Source organism: Hyperolius riggenbachi, chromosome 3, assembly GCF_040937935.1.
Source record: "Hyperolius riggenbachi isolate aHypRig1 chromosome 3, aHypRig1.pri, whole genome shotgun sequence".
NCBI classification, from domain to species: domain Eukaryota; kingdom Metazoa; phylum Chordata; class Amphibia; order Anura; family Hyperoliidae; genus Hyperolius; species Hyperolius riggenbachi.
In genome coordinates this window covers 304,883,977-304,905,189 of record NC_090648.1, presented here as the reverse complement: position 1 = coordinate 304,905,189, position 21,213 = coordinate 304,883,977, and the positions used below count along the sequence as shown (strand labels likewise).

General features: G+C 41.2%; 1 protein-coding gene across 11 annotated transcripts in view; it reads left to right on the top strand.

The window, feature by feature from the left end:
- Window positions 1-12,588, top strand: part of NAV3 (neuron navigator 3) — an 805,693-nt gene extending 793,105 nt beyond the window's left edge. For all 11 annotated transcript variants that reach the window (XM_068276636.1, XM_068276638.1, XM_068276633.1 and 8 more), the window contains one exon: window positions 9,359-12,588. In XM_068276636.1, coding sequence (XP_068132737.1) covers window positions 9,359-9,478 — 120 coding nt within the window. In that variant the 3' untranslated portion in view covers window positions 9,479-12,588. The remainder of the gene's footprint in view (window positions 1-9,358) is intronic.
- The last annotated feature ends 8,625 nt before the right edge of the window (window positions 12,589-21,213 follow it).

The window sequence follows — 21,213 nt, the reverse complement described above, 5'->3', positions numbered from 1 at the left end:
CACTGCAGCTTTAAGGCCAAGCTGCAGGGCCGCACAACACAGCACAGGAGTGATTCCCCCCCCCCTTTTACTCCCACCAACAGATCTCTCTGTTGGTGGGTTCTGATCGCCCCCCCAGTTGTTTATTTTTTTTTATAAATATTTGTGTGTGTTTTTGTATCATTTTTTTATGTTTTTCTTTTTTTTTAGCAAACCCCTCCCTCTCCCCAGCCGGCCAATCACGCGTTCGGCTGTCATAGCCACTCGGAGACTGAAGAGGGGGCGGAGCTACGCCCCCGAGAAGGAAATGTGCACGCACCCTGCGCACAATCTCCTTCAGTAGCTGGCTCCAGGACCTGACGCCAATTGGCGTAAGGCGGTCCTGGGGCTGCAGCTTCGGGTCTTTAGGTAGTTAAACAAAATTAGGCAGTTGCAGAAATTTGGGCACCACAAAAAATAAATAAAATCAATATTTTGTAAATCCTCCTTTTGCAGAAATTACAGCCTCTAAATGCTTCCTGTAGGTTCCAATGAGAGTCTGGATTCTGGTTGCAGGTATTTTGGACCTCTTTACAAAACATCTGTAGTTCATTCAGGTTTGATGGCTTCTGAGCATGGACAGCTCTCTTTAACTCCCACCACAGATTTTCAATTAAATTCAGGTCTGCGGACTGAGATGACCATTCCAGAACGTTGAGCTTGTTCCTCTGCATTAATGCCTTAGTGGATTTTGAGCAGTGTTTAGGGTCATTGTCTTGTTGAAAAATCCAGCCCCGGTGCTGCTTCAGCTTTGTCACTGATTCCTGGACATTGGTCTCCAGAATCTGCTGATACTGAGTGAAATCCATGCGTCCCTCAACTTTGACAAGATTCCCAGTCCCTACACTGGCCACACAGTCCCACAGCATGATGGAACCACCACCATATTTTACTGTAGGTAGCAGGTGGGTTTTTTTTTTTGGAATGCTGTGCTTTTTTTCCTCCCTGCATAATGCCCCTTGTTATGCCCAAATAACTCAATTTTTGTTTCATCAGTCCACAGCACCATATTCCAAAATGAAGCTGGCTTGTCCAAATGTGCTTTAGCATACCTCAAGCGGCTCTGTTTGTGGTGTGGGCAGAGAAAATTCTTCCTCTGCTTCACTCTCGCATCCAGCATCTCCTTGTGTAAAGTGCGCCACATGGTTGAACGATGCACAATGACTCCATCTGCAGCAAGATGATGTTGTAGGTCTTTGGTGCTGGTCTGTGGGTTGACTCTAATTGTTCTCACCATTTGTCACATCTGTTTATCCGAGATTTTTCTTGGTCTGCCACTTCGAGCCTTAACTTGAACTGAGCCTGTGGTCTTCCATTTCCTCAATATGTTCCTAACTGTGGAAACAGACAGCTGAAATCTCTGACAGCTTTCTGTATCATTTCCCTAAACCATGATGGTGAACAATCTTTGTCTTCAGGTCATTTGAGAGTTGTTTTGAGACCCCCATGTTGCTACTCTAAAATTAAAAGAGGGAAAGTTACAATTGACCCCTTTAAATACGCTTTCTCATAATTGGATTCACCTGTGTATGTAGGTCAGGGGTCACTGAGCTTACCAAGCCAATTTGAGTTCCAATAATTAGTTCTAAAGGTTTCGGAATAAATAAAATGACACCAGTGCCCAAATGTATGCACCTGCCTAATTTTATTTAAACAATTATTGCGTACTTTCTGTAAATCCAATAAACTTCAATTTAACTGACATTTTTTATCACAACCAGTGATATATACAGGAAAATCATGACAATTAACAAGGTTCCTCAAACTTTCACAACCCACTGTATTTTTGCTTAACTCAGTTTATAGCATAGCATACGCCCCTATGTCTGTTCATCAACTTATTTTATTAAAAATTAGGTTGTTTAAGAGACATTGAAAGCGTACCAATAGATTGGGCAGCACGGTGGCATAGTGGTTATCACTTATCAAGAAAGGTTAGATAAATTGGGTTTATTTAGTATAGAGAAAAGACGCCTTAGAGGGGATCTAATTAACATGTATAATATATATATACATCAGAGGGCAATATAATAGCTTGGCGGATGAGCTTTTCATTCCTAGGCCTTCAAAAAGGACTAGAGGACATGATTTGCGCATGGAGGAAAAACGTTTTAGCCATTTATTTAGGAAAGGGTTCTTTACAGTAAGAGTGATTAACATGTGGAATGCATTGCCAAAGGAAGTAGTTATAGCAAAGCCTCCAAACCATAAATAGCTAGAGTTTAAGCAGTTAATCAAAAGAAAACTGACTGCAATAAAGAGGCAACAAGGATGTATCCTGGTCTGACATCCTTTTCCAGCTATTTGCCCCAAGGACTGCATATAGATCAATCACATTTTGGGTAGGGTACATGTGTAATTAGCAGACTTTTTGGGACGTCTTCATTAGAGTTAAAATGAATGTGTAGTCTGGAAATCATGAAGGTTACAGAAGGAGTACCATTCTCATGGAGCATAGATGTGGTGGCAACATGCTGCAGTGATAATCTCACATCCTATGCCATTGCCTACAAGGAATACTTTTGACATTCACAAAAAATGTAAGTGACATAAATGGCCTGGCAAGGATGAAGGGTCTGATCATTCAGGCTTTCTCTGTAGGCTGTGCAACAGTTTTAGTGGTTAATATATGACAAATCTGTTTCATTTTGGGTAAATCTTAGATCTTAATAATTTTCATTAAAAACCCTTTCTTGGGGGGCGTGGCCAGCCAGCGTGGTGAATGGACGTGTGAAGAGGCTGCTCTCTCCGTGATCTCCCTAAAGCGACAGCCAAAGCAGCGTTACCGACCCCAAAATGACAGACAGCAGAGAAGAACTAGCGATGGAGCTGGAGCTCAGCAAAAAGAGGAAGAAAAGTGACGCCAAGCCACGGAAACTCACAGACTTTTTCACAGCCCGGGCCGCCAGACAGAAACGCTCTATCCAAGATGGCGCCGAGGCAGCGCCCACGCATCCAGGCTCAGCAAACAACACCTCCTCTCCGCAATCACAGGACCCGCAACAAACCGGATCAGAAAGTGATTCCGCATCCTCGGCGGACTCCCCCTCCACCCGGAGCCCGGCCAAGTCCCGTTCCAAGCTACAAGAAGCATCCGACAAGGTAGGCCCTAACTCTAACCAGGAGCTAAATTTACACTCACCCGAGCCCACGGGCATAGAGCACTTCCCCATATCGGCCCAGGAGGTGTCACAGGCCTTCATCAAGGACATTTTACTGTCATTTCAAAAATCTATGGTGGCGCAGATAAATAACATTACGACATCCCTGCAGCGGGCCACAGATGAGTTAGGGGAAAGGGTCTCCAGCAATGAGGACAGATTAGCTGAACTAGCATCCAAACACAATAAGATGGTGGATCTGACGGACTCCCATACGGATGAGATAGCCTGGCTAAAAAGTAAAGCGGCGGACGCCGAAGACCGTAATAGAAGGAATAACTTAAAGTTTAGAGGTATCAATGAGAAAATATCCCAGCAGGAATTAGAAAACTACCTGAAAACACTGGTCAAAGCCACAATTCCTTCCATTCCGCACATAGAAATCACAATAGAGCAAGCCCATAGACTCCCAAAACCTCAGTTCTTAGCAGAAACAGTCCCAAGAGACGTAATTGCACGCTTTCTCTTCTTCCAAACTAAAGAGAAGCTCCTGCTAGCAATAAAAGAAAATGGCTCATTACCTGACCCCTTCAGCCACATCCACTTATATACAGACCTGTCTCAACATACTCTGCAAAAACGCAGATCACTGGTGCCCATTACCAAAACCCTTCGTCAGCACGGTATTCTCTATAAATGGGCCTTCCCAACGAAATTACTAGTGACAAGGGGAAACCAAAGGCTAGTCATTAACTCACTAGAAGAAGGGAAAGAAGCACTAACAAAGCTAAAAATATCTATCCCACAAGAATTACTGACGCCAAAATCTCAAAGCCAAGCTGGCAGAGTACGCTCAGAGAAGAAAGCAAACAGTTAAAGGAGCACACGGAGAGCATGTTACCAGACCTATGCCTCTATACCCCCACCACCCTGATGGCAGTTCAAATTTCGAAAGACACATGTGGAAGCCTCCTTTTTACCCACATGGCTTTCGAGCTCCCCCATATGATACCGGTAGGAGGGGGCAACTGGTCTCCCCACTGGTATCCCACTTACACTGCTTGAAGCTCTTGATAATCCCAAAGTTGTTGATCCTGTTGATCCTGTCGATACTGCAGACCCTTACTCTTTCCCTTGCAACTCACCAACCAGAAATCAAGGTCTCCCACCAAGACTGCTCAAACAAATTATCCACTAGCAGCTGCCACAACTTACTGTTCAATGGAACTTAATCTCTTATCTTTGAATACGAAAGGGTTGAACACCCCCTTTAAACGCTCCTTGCTCTGGAGAGAAGCTAAGCAGGCCAACACAGACATTCTCTTTGCGCAGGAGACACACCTGATCCCGAAATATCAACATCTTTGCCAACACCCGGATTACCCACAAACATTTTTCAGCTCATTTACAAAAAAGAAAAGAGGAGTAATGATAGCAGTACACAGAAGGAAGGACATAGAAATTCACAAAGAAATCCAGGACACCCAAGGAAGATACTGCATTCTGATCTGCACCATTGAGGGAACAAAATACACCCTGGTTAACTTATATGCTCCTAACTCTGGCCAACTAAAATTTCTGAAACGCATGATTAAAATGACCAATAGGGTCAAGGTAGGCACAACTCTATACGGTGGAGACTTCAACGCCTGCATAATAAACGATCTAGACTCTTCCAAAGGCCTTTTTAGGAGATCCCCCTCTCTTCACAAGATCTTACTGGCAGAAGGTCTATACGACCCGTGGAGGATCCTTCACGGCCCAGAAAAGGACTTCACCTTTTTCTCCAAAGTTCAAAACTCGTATGCCCGAATAGACTTTTTTCTTACAGATGGTCTCATTCTTCCGCCTCAATATGAGGTCTGAAACCAGCAGTCCCCTACTATGGTGCACATATAAAGCGTACATTAGAGGTGTTCTCATAAAACTAGGCGCTAGGAAAAAGAAGATTATATAACTCTGAAGTCTCAGATCTCCTTCAAAAGATTACCCTGTTAGAACAAACCCACAAAAAATCCCTATCAGAGTCCCAAGAGAGAGAGCTCTTTCTTCTCCGCCACAAACTTAGATTATTACACGCCGAGAAAACTAGCGGCCTTTGACCCCAACTCCTCGCACCTATGCTGGCGTAACTGCGGCCAAGTAGGAACCCTTACCCACATATTGTGGGACTGCCCCATAATAAAGACTTTTTGGTCAAAACTCCAGTCATTAATACAAGCCCTTACACACTCATTCAATGAAATACCTGCTACCTTAGCGCTGCTCAATGTAGGAATGGAGGGGATAGACCCGGCATTTCGACCGATTACCTTCCATATCCGTGCAGCGGCAAGATCCCTTATCCTCCAAAACTGGAAATCCACAGACAGCCCATCCCTAGCTCAGCTCAAATGCCTCTATGAACAGAACACTTTATTAGAATACAAGATTAGGTCCAGATCCCTTACCTCAGTGTCCGCTTCATACTCTCTCCCCCCCTGGCCAGAAGGAATAGGTTAAGGGCTATACCACCCCTGGCAGGCCCCAAAGTGGTCTGAATCCAAACTCCCAACTAAATCCAAAATTTGAAGGCGGGATATCAACCCTGGAATAACCCCCCTATATAGCCTTGAACAGTTCATACCATTGAGGGAGCAGTAAAACCCAGGAACAACAACCTGACAAATTAATAAATAATAGCAGCGTCATGTTATCTTCCCCTGTTCGTGTTATGTTTGTGTGTTAACATGTTCTAAGTTAGTTGGTTTTAGGTAGCCGGGTCAGTAGGTTACAACCCACAACTCCACAAATCCTGACCAATTATCCAGACGCACTCAGCAAGGTTAACAAAAGCAAAGTGCAATAGACAAAATATTAAGCTAAGTTAATAGAAGCTCAGAGTAGTTAACCAGTCTCAGAACCTCCTATAGCTGCCTCCCCCTGTACGCTGGTACAGATTGGTTGAGGTAAGCACAGCGACATCACCAATCACTACCACAGAGACACACCCAGCAGTAATCCAGGAGTCTTGCCCCAAGCTGCCTTAAAATAAAGATGAACCATAGTAAATAGAAACTGTGTTAATGTATGTGTGTAGATGTAATATGTTGCATTATAATGTATGTCTTATAGTGCGGTTAGCACTGATTGCTGTATGTTATAAAAATCTTCAATAAAACCTGTTTATTAAAAAAAAAAAAAAAAAAAAAAAAAGGCTACACAAATAAACCTTTATTTGTGAAAAAAAAAAAAAAAAAAAACCCTTTCTACTATTATGAATTTCAGTCATTTTATAATATAGGCCATTCTTTACCCTTTTGCTATGTTTTACACTTCATGCTGCCAGAATCTTTAGGACTTAACAATTAATCATTGGCAGGGATGAATATTTCTTTATAATGACACATTTTGTGTTTTTTCCCTCAATACAAGTATAGTGTGTTCCTCAGCAAGCTGGGCCTTTTCTAAAAGGAAACTGTTCCATCATGCATGTTCTGCCAAAGAGTATGCGGATTCCTTTATCTAATTAAAATGATAGTTTTATTCCAGATGCCTGCATTTGATTGTATTATCATTGTTCATATGAAAGGCTTTATCTCTTTCAATAGAAAAATACTCTTGCAGCTCCTTTGAAGGGATAATGCATTATCAACAGTCACATGGGTGTCCTAGATTTGAATCTGGAACAGCCAGAATGTTAGCATCACTTACTTTGATTTTTCTTCATAATATCCATGTGCTGTGTGCTGGAATCTAATCAACAGGAAAGAAAAGGAAAAATGATCAGTTCGCTCATGCGTATTTTACTTTTCAAGCTGTCAAATCATATTGCTCTTATAGAGATAGCAACTATAGTAGTATTAGCAGCATCCCAGTAGCAATGCACAAACATGCACATAATAACAATAATGATAAAAACCAAACAAACAATCAAGTATGTCAATATTGCAAGTATTTGCAATGGTAAATCAAATTGAATCGAATCGAATCCCAATCGGACATGTCGGATTGAATCGAATCGTAAATAAAATCGTAATCGAACCGCACAAAGAATCGTATCATGTAGATTGGGCTTTAAACATGAAAATGTCGAGTAGCTCCTAACATTTACGTCACACTTATCACAAATTCACAGCACAAGGGTTTTGTTTTATTTATCTAATCAAATCCAAGCACCTATTACATATGTCTCAAGCAGTGAGCTGATATTATTATGTGATGTTGGCAGGTTGCTATGCATGATGCTAGCTGAGTTTGGTTTGCTTACATGCTGGGAAGCCAATATGTTGTAAAGGTGTACTTAATGCTCACAATAAACTGTACATACCAATATATAGGTGTAACGATCGGTGTCAGCAACCAGAGAGAGAATCTGATCCTTGGCGATCCGCAGTATCCCCAAGAATACAGATATACCCGATTATTGAGGATCTGCGTAATCGTCAATAATCAGATATGCCTAACCTCTAGACACCTGAGAGAGTGTAAGTGTTTTGTGCAACAGTAACAACTCTGAGTGAAGACCACCAGGAGAGCTGGCGGCCTAAGACTCCTGAGGAATTCACCCCTGACTATGGGTGATATTCCTATAACCTGTGGACCCCTGGGCGAGGGACAGAGACTAGGTTGCAGGAAGCCCTGCTGCTAATATGCAAGGTTTTGCCTTAAACTGGGCTAACATAACACAGTAATAGCAATAATAGTCTCGGGTGTGAGGTCCGTAGTCACAACACCCTGGAACTAGTCTGGAGCATAGCATAAATGATAATACAATTCCCTAGTCTTGGGTGTGAGTTCCGTGATCATCAACACCCTGGAACTAGTCTGGAGTATAACATAAATGATAATACAATTCCCTAGTCTTGGGTGTGAGTTCCATGATCATCAACACCCTGGAACTAGTCTGGAGTATAACATAAATAATAATACTATTCCCTAGTCTTGGGTGTGAGTTCCGTGATCTTCAACACCCTGGAACTAGTCTGGAATATAACACAAAGACAATACAGTTCCCTAATCTTGGGTGTGAGGGCCTTGATCTCAACACCCTGGAACTATGCTAGAGAATACACAGAAGATACACAGTATTCCTAGTCTGGGGTGTGAGGGCCTTGATCTCAACACCCTGAAACTGGACTAACAAATAATTCAATTAGTACTTTAGCTATCAACAGAATCTGGCTAAGTGTGAATTACCAGGTCCACCTAGTTCAAACACACTGTAAGGATCTGACTATGGTCTGAGTGCCTTCACGTAAGCGTTAGCAATGGCAGACAACCAGCAACTGACAAGCAGCAGAATATATAGTTGCTGGACTCTGCCACCCCGCCCGAGCCATTCAGCCAATCATGAGTCCTGCAGGAATCAGCTGATCTTCCTGATCAGCTGACACTTCCCCTGCTGGTATAAAGGTCCTGAGTTCAGGCCCGCGCACGCGTAGCTCTCCATCTGCCTATGTGCACTAACAGACCCAGCCACACCAAGCGCACGCTGCTGCATGCAAACCACCGCGTTGGATGCGGAAACAGCCGCTTTGCTGTCAGGACATGCAGCGGCTTTTCCGCATTCCACCATACTACCTGACGCGTGTCTATGCGTGCAAACCGCCGCGTTGGGCGCGGAGTCAGCCGCCTTGCTCTTGGCACATGCGGTGGCTTTTCCGCGTTTTCTCACAATAGGAAGTGCATTTCTACATTGTGTAGATCTAGGCTTCCTTGTTGTTATGCTTCTAAATATTCATGGATAATGACTATTATGTTGTCATATTAGCTTCAACCTTATTACAAATTCATTCTTACCTTTTAAACTTGCCTGCATATCAAAGCCATCGCACTTACAGCTTATTGACCTCACACTTTTTTGTTACTTGTGAACATAAAAATCTAATAAATCATTATTAATTAACATGCTATAGCCAGTCAAATTAATATAAAGAACATAGGAGGCAATGTTCGTTTTTTCATAGATGAGCAATTTCTTAAGCAAGATGGATTGTTGCAGCAGAGCTAGAGCAATCTCCTGCAGTTGTCATGTTTGAGTAGTTTCTCCTTGTTTCTCTTTTTTTATAAGATTGATTTTTTAATACCATATTATCCTTTCCATTTCTACTTGATGTGACATTTGTAGGTTCATTCTAAAAAAGCTCTGGTTTCCATTTTACATTGTATCGTATTACGGAATGTCCCTTTTACTGCAGAATATAAGAAATAAAGCTTTTTCAATTTGGACTAAGTAAAATTTTCTCTCTTCTTCCCAGATGAATATGTTAATGCGACTTCAAGAAGCAGCCAGTTTTTCAAGTGGACAAAGCTGTGACAGCGATGGAACAAGTCACCATGATGAAGTTTTGGATCCTTCACTTGAATCAAATCTCTAAGGATTGACCCATGGTTTGGGAATTGGTATTATAGCTAAAAAAGGGTTTTGTCCAGTAGATCACTGCCATCACAAAAGCAGCACAATGCAAAACCCGTACCAGGAAAATGTGCTGGTAGGCAGGTGACAAGGTTCAAAAAAGAAGTCAGGTGAAAAATTGATGTGGAAAGCTTGAATTAGTTTAATTTCAATGCATTTCAATGTGAATGGAGTAGAGTGTATCTCTATTAGTCAACTGGAAAGTGCCCTGGATAGAGGGCAAACAAACAGATTGCACATTTACTAGCCAAACTGGAATCATTCTGTGTTCTGAAAGGTTTACAGCACAGCTGTGTATGTATAATGTGTGTTCTTTTTTTAACTTCTGTATTAATTGTGCTGTGTTTTAAGTCCACTTCAAACCTCTGATGTAAGGCATAGTGCCGGCCACATGACTACATCAGTGAGATTGTTGTGTACAGTACTGTCTCTGATCTAGATGATGGTCCTTATTAAAAAAATAAATACATATAAAAAAATAAAGAAAAAATACAAAAAAAAGCACAAAAATATATTTGTGCAACTACCAGAAAATCTACTGTGATAAACTGGATAAGTGCCAATTGTAAATCTGAACTGCCATGGTCAGAGTTCTGAACTCAGCAGTGTTGAATCTCTTGTTTATAGTTGTCCTCCTCAACAAATGGGTGTTTTTGAAACCATCTGTCACCTGCCCAAATAATTGAAATACATTATTAAGGGTTTCTTTAGAGATACATTTATGTGAGCGATATCAGTGAAAGAAAGAGCATAAAAAGAAAAGAATAATCATATGGTGCTGTCTCACTGCCTTAAAAATATCTCTTAAAGTCAGAGTACAAACACCACTAGTATCTCCTTTCCCTGTTTTTATGTACTCTCTAAGTACAGTGTCCTAATGCACTGTTTTGTAAGGATGGTGATCAATGATAAATTCATGGGCTATTAATTTATTATTTTTTATTGTAAATTCATTGTCTTAATCTCTGAAATACAGGTCAACAATAGCACATGTCTACCATGACTTCAAAACTTAAACAGGTGATTGCATTTTTTTTCTTTTCTTTTGCTTATTAACTTGCAAAATAAATATTTAGAAACGATTCCCAGCAGTGCTGGAAAGACATGACTAAGCTCGAGCACAAACCATTTTATTTATGATTTCTCCTCATTTCCCCTATAGTTTAGGCATGTTTGAATTTCTCCAATTGTAAATGGGACTCTCAGTATAAAGCAAGATTAAGGCGGTGTAGGGTTTTTAAAATAACTGGGTTGGTTTTGCACAGTCTTTTGGGTGGGAGTTGTATATAGAAACCATAAGAAAATTGCCTTGCACCATTTAAAAGAGATGAAAAAGAAAAAAAGAAATAATTAATACAAAATTGTATTTTAACTTGTTGGTTTGTGTTTCATGAAATAATTCATATGTTTTAAACAAGTACAAAATGCTAAATCTCAAACTGTTTATTCTGGTGTTTTTGACATCTGTTTACACTTAGGGTTTACAGATGAGATACAGCGCCTAAGTTCTATTTTAAAAAACAATATGTCAAGCTGTTATATTTTGTGAAAATGCCAGAACATATTGCATGTAACTTAATTAATGATAGAAGGTAGATCACAAAGAATTCAACAAAGCAAATTAGAAATGAAAACATTACTTAATTGAAGGGCTATGGCATTGTGTAGAAATTGTAAACCAGATACTACCTTAAAAATCATAACTGGTGCTACCAACAAATCTTGGCCACCATCTTGGTCATTATCTACTGTAATTCTAACACAGGAACAACGGTCTACAGTGCTATTTTTAAGACAAGATTTTACTACACGGTGCTATTGCCCCAATACAAATTTTTATCATGTCGTGTGTATAATTTTTATTTTCAGTTGTTCATGTAGACTAAATATCTACAGGGTAACTTTGTGGTAATGTGTTAAATAATAATTAGTGGAGTACAGAAAAGATTAGTGTAATATGTATTACACTTCTCTCTATCTCCTGAATTTATTATTTGAAAGTACTGGCTTGAACTTCTAGGACCTTCAGTTTGCACTTCAATATTCCTTATTGTAGAACATTTCCAGAATGACTTCTAAAGGACTGATACTTAAAAGTGCAGGATGTAAGAACAAGCACAGTCAATGGAGGTTGTTCAAGCTAGAATATTAAGACAGATTCGGGAGTAGTTATGTGTGTGGAATCTACATAGTGCACTTACCTCCATTTCTCTTAATATTAACATGAAGCTGCCCTTGAAGACTGCCAAAATAAGCATTAAAGGAGAACTCCAGTCAAGACAAGCGTGAAAGTATGCTTATCTAGCATCAACTAATTATCTGTTTTGAATCTGAGCTTCTGAAGTCTCTATGCTAACACTTAAAAGTCCAAGGCCACCTTTCCCCCATCTATTTTTCTGGTTACCGTATTGGACCTGGATCGATCTATTTTTGCTCCGAGCATAGAGTTTTTAATTACTTGTATGGTCCAGAACATACACACATTCCATTGTGATGCAAGCAGGACTTTTGGGCTAAAATGTAGTGTGGATCATTGCTTTTTTTGCCAAACCGTGTTTACAAAAACAAGTTGTAAATACGGGTAAAGAGCTACTCTGATGAAGACAATTTTGTGTTTTGTCTGCGGTTCTCCTTTATAACAGATTCATTTCTTTTGTATCATTTATATTTTTTTGGAGCAGGATCGCAAATATTTTTCTGCCTTTCCTCACATGCACATCAGACATGAAAACATACACAAATTCCTGCAATACATCTCAGTGAGTACATGTAGTTTACAACAAAGAAAAATGTTTGTGAAACATTTGTCTGTATACATTTTATATTTTGTACATTTTTGATGTAACATATCATGTAAATAGACAGAAGCAGTGAAATAATTCATCTGGAAAGTTTTGTAGTCTTTGTAAAGCCCTTAAAATAAGTTTTGGTGTAATCAAGATTAATTGAATGATGTATTTTCTATAAGTTGGTTGTTCTTCTAGCTTGTAAACCAGCTTGCATCTATTTTTTGCAGATGTGCGCAGTGTAACTGTCTAAATTATTACTTTGCCATTAAAGTGGTATTATTTATTGAATGGTAATTCTGTCTTTCTTTTAATATAAATTAAAATAAAGTAGGTATTAAAGATGAACATTAGAAATAAAACGTATTTTAGAAGATCATGTTGTGCAATGACACAATTTGCAGGACAGTCCTAAATTTATTTGGCAGAAAAATGAAGGCCATATTGTATTGTACTGTATATAATAATACAAATTTAAAGTTCCTAAAACTTATACAGAAACTCCTGTGCTTCACCTTAAATAGAACCCGAGGCGCATTTATGAAATCTTAATAAGACACAGAGGCATATCTTGTGCACAATGACATGCCCCTGTGTCCTTCTGGACCAGCCCCAGTCCCTCCTCCCGCTCTGCTGCCTCTCCCCCCCAAAAAAATACCGCCAGGCTACTGCAATTGTCGCTAGCCTGGCGGTATTTTTCGGGGGGGGGGGGGGGGGGGGGGGGAGCAGAGCATGGGGGGGGGGGCTGGTGCTGGTCCAGAACAACTCTTATTAAGATTTCATTAATGTGCCTCGGATTCTCTTTAAGGGAAGATCCGAGGTAAAAAATAAAAAAAATTCTACTTACCTGGGGCTTCCTCCAGCCCCTAGCAGCTGATATGTCCTTCGCTGCCGCTTCGGTCCCAGCCAGTAGCCCGGAGTCGCCTCTGTTGGAGATACCGACCTCGCTAGGTCAGCATCTTCTGCGTGAGTGCACGGGCGTGCCGCTTCGTGATCGTACTCACGTGGCTTGGAGCGTCTGTGCTGGCGCAGACTGTGCCAAACCACATGAGCAGGATCACTAGCGCAGCGTGGCCATGCGCTCAGGCAGGGGCAGGAGATTCCGACCTGCCGAGGTTGGCATCTCCAATGGAGCGGACCCCAGGCATGTTTTGTGGAAATCCACAGAGGTAGTTGAGACACTAATTACCTCACCTGTGAATGTTTGTGGTTTTCTGCAAAACATGTACTGTTGGTAGGCGTTGAGGACAGGGTTGGGGAACTCTGGCTTAAAAGGCAATAAATATGGAAGCCTCCATATACCTCTCACTTCATTTGTCCTGTAACAGCAATTCTACTTCGGCTGGCACACCAGTATTAATAGTCAAGCAGTTTTATTGTATGCACAACATGACAATTGTTTCGGGGCCACAGCGGATCCCCTTCATCAGATAAAGTGCACTTTATGTGATGAAGGGGACCCGCCGTGGCCCCGAAACAATTGTCATGTTGTGTATACAATAAAACTGCTTGATTATTAATACTGGTGTGCCAGCCGAACTAGAATTGCTGTTACTGGATCGATGTTGCTTCTGCATCAAGACTGAGCACCCAACATCCACGGCAAGGTATGCCTATCCACAACCAGATACTGCTTAATTTGTCCTGTAATGAAGAAGCATTTTAAAGTGGGACGTAACTCAAGTATCATCTATGGTTTACAGCAACAACATAAAACTAATAGGGAAAACATATAAATGGATTGGGAGCTACTGGAATGGTTAGAACTCAAAAGCTAATTGATAAGATTGCTGTTGCTGCACTAAAATGATCAGATTGACTTCAGCTATACTAAGCTGTGTAAACAATGCAGGAAATCAGCTACTGTATCCAGGGAGTAAGCAGAGAACATTCTCTTCTTTGTTTGCACACCAATTACTTAATCACATGACCTCTCTACACACAACTTGTCTGTCTTCCATTTTTTGTGGGTCTGTGCCATGTATTGATTTGGATTTTGACATGAATTAATAAAGAAGCTTTCATACCACTTTAGTATCTGATTGGCAAGTAATGACCCATGATCATGTCTCAGTTCTACCTTCCTGTATACTCAGTCAGGAAGCATAATCAGGACATGGTGGTGTCCAGCCAATTAGAAATTTGCAGATCACTGGTTTGCTCAATGGTTCATGAATTATCCTTGAGGAACTTTTCTGAAAGAATTGCTACCTTTATATCACCTGCAAGATTATGGTGCTCTGCCTAGCTGGGCCTGCTACCAGTGTCTACTATTCTGCAAAATAAACGATTTTTTGCCGCTACACGGCATAGAGTGTATAGACAGATCTTTTACCTACCTATTAAAGAAAAAAGAGAGGATAACTACCCATAATCGTCTAATACTTTTCACTCTCTGGTGGTTAGAAGATTCCAGATACACTTGGATCCATCAGGTGAGGTGAGTCGGACTGTTTTTTTTTATCTTTTTAAGGGAAACAGTTTAGTTAAACAATGATAAATAATATAAGTGCCTTTCTCCTTTACAACACTTGGTGGCTTTGAAGCTGGAATGTGTTTACTATAGTGGAGTGGTTATGTAAGAATATTTTCTAGTTACATAAGCTGTCAAACCAGCAGGTGGAAGTCCAGTCAATTATCCATTTGTAATATTTCTAAATTAATTTAAAAAAAAAAAATGTTTTATATAACTAAATCCAATATGTAGACCACGGTCTATCCCCTTCAATTTTTAGTGACTGATTTATTTACTTTTCTATGGATTGTTCGTATGCCAAAAGAAAATACACAAGTCATTCAAGTTTCAGTTGGAAAAAGCAAAACAATCTTTGTACAAAACTTTATCAGCGAAAAAAACAAACTTCCTGACTACAAAATTAGAAAATTAAAAGAAACTTAAAACTATACTTCAGCCAAATTTTCATATTTTGTTCTGGTTAGATTGTAAAGGGTTAGACTACATTATGATCACATACTGTTAACTCTGTCACTGGTGTCTGGCACAGGCTCTCCCAGGGTGCAGAGAGTAAATAACCCACAATCTTCACCAGTGCTTCAAGCAAGAGTCAATTGACCACTACAGGACAGTGGGGTACTTTGCCTAAAGTTACTGCCATGTAAAGTTTCTTGGGATTGTCTCAATAGTGGCAGAGAGAACAGGTGAAGGTGCAATGTGGAGAGGAGAAAAGCTGGTTACCCCATCTCTTCTCATCTCCACATTGTAACTTTACCTACAGAGTGGACTGCAGAGTCATGGTGACAGCCAGGTGACTGCAGAGTCATGGTAACAGGTCAGGGCTGTTAGTGTTCAAGCAGAATCAAGGGCACAAGTAAAAGTCAGAGCAAGAGGAGACCTAGCAGAGCATGGTCACTGACTGGAGTCTTGGTATGCAGAGATGCTGGGTATCAGATGATTTCCATCAGCAAGTGTACAAGGCTGAAGTCGTGATTGGGCAAGCCAGATAACAAGAGGAATTCAGAGACTGAGTAGTTAAACAAGGCCATGACATCACATGGATCAGGAACAACTGGAACGCTAAGCAAAGCACTGAAAATTAAATGAAATAACAGCACTAAGCAATATCAAGGAGGAGCTTAGCTCAGCTGGTAAGTGTTTTGGTGTGTCTTCTTTTTTGTATGCTAATCCCTGCTTCTGCAGGAGAAAAAAAAACCTTTGAGAATTTGCTAGCAAACGTTTGTGCACATACTGGTATTAACTCCTTGCACTCACAAAACACATGCTTACAGTAACCTGTAAGACAGACAGTGATAAAAAAAATCCCTAAAGTTAATAAAAATAAAGGATTTTAAATAACAAACACTGCAGTGTTTGGCATTATGCCAGATCATCAACAAAATTGTTTCATTATAACCAGTCACTACACTAACCTATGGTACTCATACTAAATCCCTGTTTTTGTTCTAAACTGCAGACTCACAAAGACCTGTTTAGAGATTATTTTTAAATATGTCATAAAATATCATCTCCACCGATATAGGGATATTGCAAGCCAATGATGAAATATATTTTGGCATTGGATTTGTCATGTTCAAAAAAAGCTTTGACGTAAAATGTAAATAAAAACAGTGATAATTTGCAAATCATGTAAATTCAAAACTTAACCTCCCTGGCGGTAAGCCCGAGCTGAGCTCGGGCTATGCCGCGCAGGAGGATTTCTCAGGGTCTGTTGGGGCGATTCGCCCCATTCAAAGTGCTGTGCGTGCAGCCAGCACTTTGCTAGCCGCGCGCACAGCTTGATCACCGCCGCTCTGCGGCGATCGCCCGCACGCAGCGGCAGAAGAGGACCCCCCCCACCAGAGCCCTGCGCTGCCCGGACCAATGAGTTCCGGACAGCGCTATGGGCTGGATCGAGTGCGCTTGACGTCAGGACGTCGGCTGACGTCATGCCGATCGTCGCCATGGTGACAGGAGAAGCCAAACAGGGGAACGCGTTATATACGTGCTCCCCTGTTTGCTATTGATGCCGGCGACGATCGCACTAGAGGGCCACATGCACCCTCTAGTGGTGTTTCATGTAGCTACCACTCTGGTAGCTTTACATGAAACAAACAAAAAAAAAAACAAAAAAAAAGGATTTTTACACATTTGTCAAAATAAATTAACCGCCAGGGAGGTTAAACATTGTACATGGCAAATGCTGCAATTGAGGCACTTCTAATTTTACCAAAACTCTTTCAATGATTGGGAACATTTTAGACCAATCGATGTAGTGCTGAAAATGAAATAATTACCAGTTTAGTCTAATGTAGGGTTTCAGCTGCTCAGTTGGGGGGTTACATTTGTTGTATTTTTTTTCCGAATGGGTGATCTAGATCTGGACTGCAGGTGGTTCTGTTACCACCCATACTCTTTTATCACAGAGTAATGCTGTTGTAATTTTCTGGAATAAGCAATGCCTTCCTTATGAAATACTCCATATGGATGGCAGCATCTGTTTTTCCAAAGACTTTATCATTCAAAATGATTGGTGTCTTCTGAGATGTTCAAGCCACCCATGGTATGTACACTCATTACCATAGCCTCCCTGGCGTTCTGATTCCCCAGGATTTCCGTGCAAAAAGTGGTTCAATTAATTTCCAATAATTTTCAACCTTTTTGTTTTTTTGCAATCAATTTTTTTAAAATATTGAATTCAATACAGGTTATTGTATTGAATTCAACTTAAAAAAAAAAAAATGTTTTCAGTGAGATGTTGATGACGTTGTGTGACCCTGGTGTCATCAACGCCGATCGGCAGGGGACATGTCATCGCTGAGTGAGAAACAAAATCCATACACGGACATGGAAGACGGCACTGGGGAAGCTATCAGAGGTACGCAACGAGGGATCAGCATGCCAATGGTGAGTATAAGACCCAGATGTGAAGGCAGGTGTATAGGGAGCCACATGTAGCCAGATGTCAGGGTAGCCAGGAGTGTAGCCAGATGTCAGGGTAGCCAGGAGTGTAGCCAGATGTCAGGGTAGCCAGGAGTGTAGTCATTTATGGGTAGCCAAGTGTGTAGCCAGGTATATAGGGTGCCAGGTGTAGCCAGTTATAGGGAGGTTGGTGTAGCCAGTTATAGGGTGCCAGGTGTAGCCAGGTATATAGGGGAGCCAGGTATATAGGGTGCCAGGTGTAGCCAGGAGTATAGGGTGCCAGATGTCCCCTCCCTCCCGATCTCCCCCCCTCGATCCTAACTTTTGGGCTGGGGGATCCCCCTCTGCAGGCGGGAAAATCCCCCTTCTGTGCGGCGGTATTTTGGGCTGGGGATCTCCCTCTGCGGGTGGGGGGATTCCCCTTCTGTGCGGCGGTATTTTGGGCTGGGGAAACCGCCTCTGCGGGTGGGGGGATCCCCCTTCTGTGCAGCGTGCGGGTGGCCTCTACCCCTCCCCCCATCCTTGCTTCCCCCCCCTCCCTGTCTAAGCCTTTTGAGCAAATAGAACTACTCACCCAGGGGCCCTCTTCAGCGCAGCACTTCTTCCTCCATCGCAAAGTCCCGTCTCTTTACAGTTACATTACGAGACTTGGTGATGTTTTTAATCTAATATGAGTTTCTAATCTGTATCTAAACAACTTCAGGGATAGAGTTATCCTTATTGAACTTGGAAAGGAGTTGCAAACAAAATAAGGAAAACATTTCTGCCTCCAAAAGTTTAGAGGTGGACTCAAAAGATGACTAGATGCAAACATGCTGATCTTTGGGTACAGGGTGTGCACTGCAACTACAGGAATTCCATGGTTTAAACCATAAAAGGTTTTGAATGTCAGTTGACCAATCTTTAAAAAACATTTTACAGTTTATGGACAACTATGACTATGGTAGGGATTAGGTTACAAATTTCTATTCTCTGAGGAACGGTTAGTGACATAACTATGACTCTGGAAAGAGCTGCAGAAGATGTTAGTGTTATATACATTCAAAATAATATAACCAGTGTAATGAGTGAAAAATGTGTGTCCTTTGGCAATGGCAGAGTAAGCTTATTAACAGCCTGGCAGTGGTGTTTTGTATGAAGGGCTGTGTAAAACACAATCGTAAAGCTGTGATGTAATGAAAGCATAAACTAAGACTGGCCAGTCTTCTTGGTGGAGGCGGTATTTAACATTTGCAATGTTCCTTAGGTGAAAGTAATAGCAGACTTTCAACCCGATTGGGTTTGTGCTAGTTACTGCGCATGCACGAGTCATCTCCGCAGTAGCATGGACCCCAAAGCCTAAACGGGTCCATGCTACTGTGCAGGGGAAGTGTGGCTACATTTAGGGGGTCTCATTGCTGGATCAGCCTGGCTGAGAAGGACGGGTAAAGCCTCTGAATGATCCAGAGGTTTCCCCCTCCTGAGGTAAGTACACAAAATAGGCTGTAGCAAGCCTCAAAGGTTTGCTTTAAGCTCCCTTGAATTAACCACTTGAGGACCTAGGGCTTTCTACCCCTTAAGGACCGGCCGCTTTTTTTCCATTCAGACCACTGCAGCTTTCACGGTTTATTGCTCGCTCATACAACCTACCACCTAAATGAATTTTGGCTCCTTTTCTTGTCACTAATAAAGCTTTCTTTTGGTGCTATTCGATTGCTCCTGCGATTTTTACTTTTTATTATATTCAGCAAAAAAGACATGAATTTTGGCAAAAAAATGATTTTTTTTACTTTCTGTGCTGACAGTTTTCAAATAAAGTAAAATTTCTGTATACATGCAGCGCGAAAAATGTGGACAAACATGTTTTGGATAAAAAAAAAACCATTCAGCGTATATTTATTGGTTTGGGTAAAAGTTATAGCGTTTACAAACTATGGTGCAAAAAGTGAATTTTCCCATTTTCAAGCATCTATGACTTTTCTGACCCCCTGTCATGTTTCATGAGGGGCTAGAATTCCAGGATAGTATAAATACCCCCCAAATGACCCCATTTTGGAAAGAAGACATCCCAAAGTATTCACTGAGAGGCATAGTGAGTTCATAGAAGATATTATTTTTTGTCACAAGTAAGCGGAAAATGACACTTTGTGACAAAAAAAAAAAAAAAAAAAAGTTTCCATTTCTTCTAACTTGCGACAAAAAAAAATGAAATCTGCCACGGACTCACCATGCCCCTCTCTGAATACCTTGAAGGGTCTACTTTCCAAAATGGGGTCATTTGTGGGGTGTGTTTACTGTCCTGACTTTTTGGGGGGTGCTAAATTGTAAGCACCCCTGTAAAGCCTAAAGGTGCTCATTGGACTTTGGACCCCTTAGCGCAGTTAGGCTGCAAAAAAGTGCCACACATGTGGTATTGCCGTACTCAGGAGAAGTAGTATAATGTGTTTTGGGGTGTATTTTTACACATACCCATGCTGGGTGGGAGAAATATCTCTGTAAATGACAATTTTTTAATTTTTTTTACACACAATTGTCCATTTACAGAGTTATTTCTCCCACCCAGCATGGGTATGTGTAAAAATACACCCCAAAACACATTATACTACTTCTGCCGAGTACGGCGGTACCACAATTGTGGCACTTTTTTACACCCCAAGTACGCTAAGGGGCCCAAAGTCCAATGAGTACCTTTAGGATTTCACAGGTCATTTTTCGGAATTTGATTTCCAGACTACTCCTCACGGTTTAGGGCCCCTAAAATGCCAGGGCAGTATAGGAACCCAACAAATGACCCCATTTTAAAAAGAAGACACCCCAAGGTATTCTGTTAGTAGCATAGCGAGTTCATAGAAGATTTTATTTTTTGTCAAAAGTTAGCGGAAAATGGATTTTTATTGTTTTTTTTCACAAAGTGTCATTTTCCACTAACTTGTGACAAAAAATAAAATCTTCTATGAACTCACCATACTCCTAACGGAATACCTTGGGGTGTCTTCTTTCTAAAATGGGGTCATTTGTGGGGTTCCTATACTGCCCTGGCATTTTAGGGGCCCTAAACCGTGAGAAGTAGTCTGGAAATCAAATTCCGCAAAATGACCTGTGAAATCCTAAAGGTGCTCATTGGACTTTGGGCCCTTTAGTGCAGTTAGGGTGCAAAAAAGTGCCACACATGTGGTATTGCTGTACTCGGGAGAAGTAGTACAATGTGTTTTGGGGTGTATTTTTACACATACCCATGCTGGGTGGGAGAAATACCTCTGTAAATGACAATCTTTTGATTTTTTTACACACAATTGTCCATTTACAGAGATATTTCTCCCACCCAGCATGGGTATGTGTAAAAATTCACCCCAAAACACATTGTACTACTTCTCCCGAGTACGGTGATACCACATGTGTGGCACTTTTTTGCACCCTAACTGCGCTAAAGGGCCCAAAGTCCAATGAGCACCTTTAGGCTTTCACAGGTCATTTTGCGGAATTTGATTTCCAGACTACTACTCACGGTTTAGGGCCCCTAAAATGCCAGGGCAGTATAGGAACCCCACAAATGAC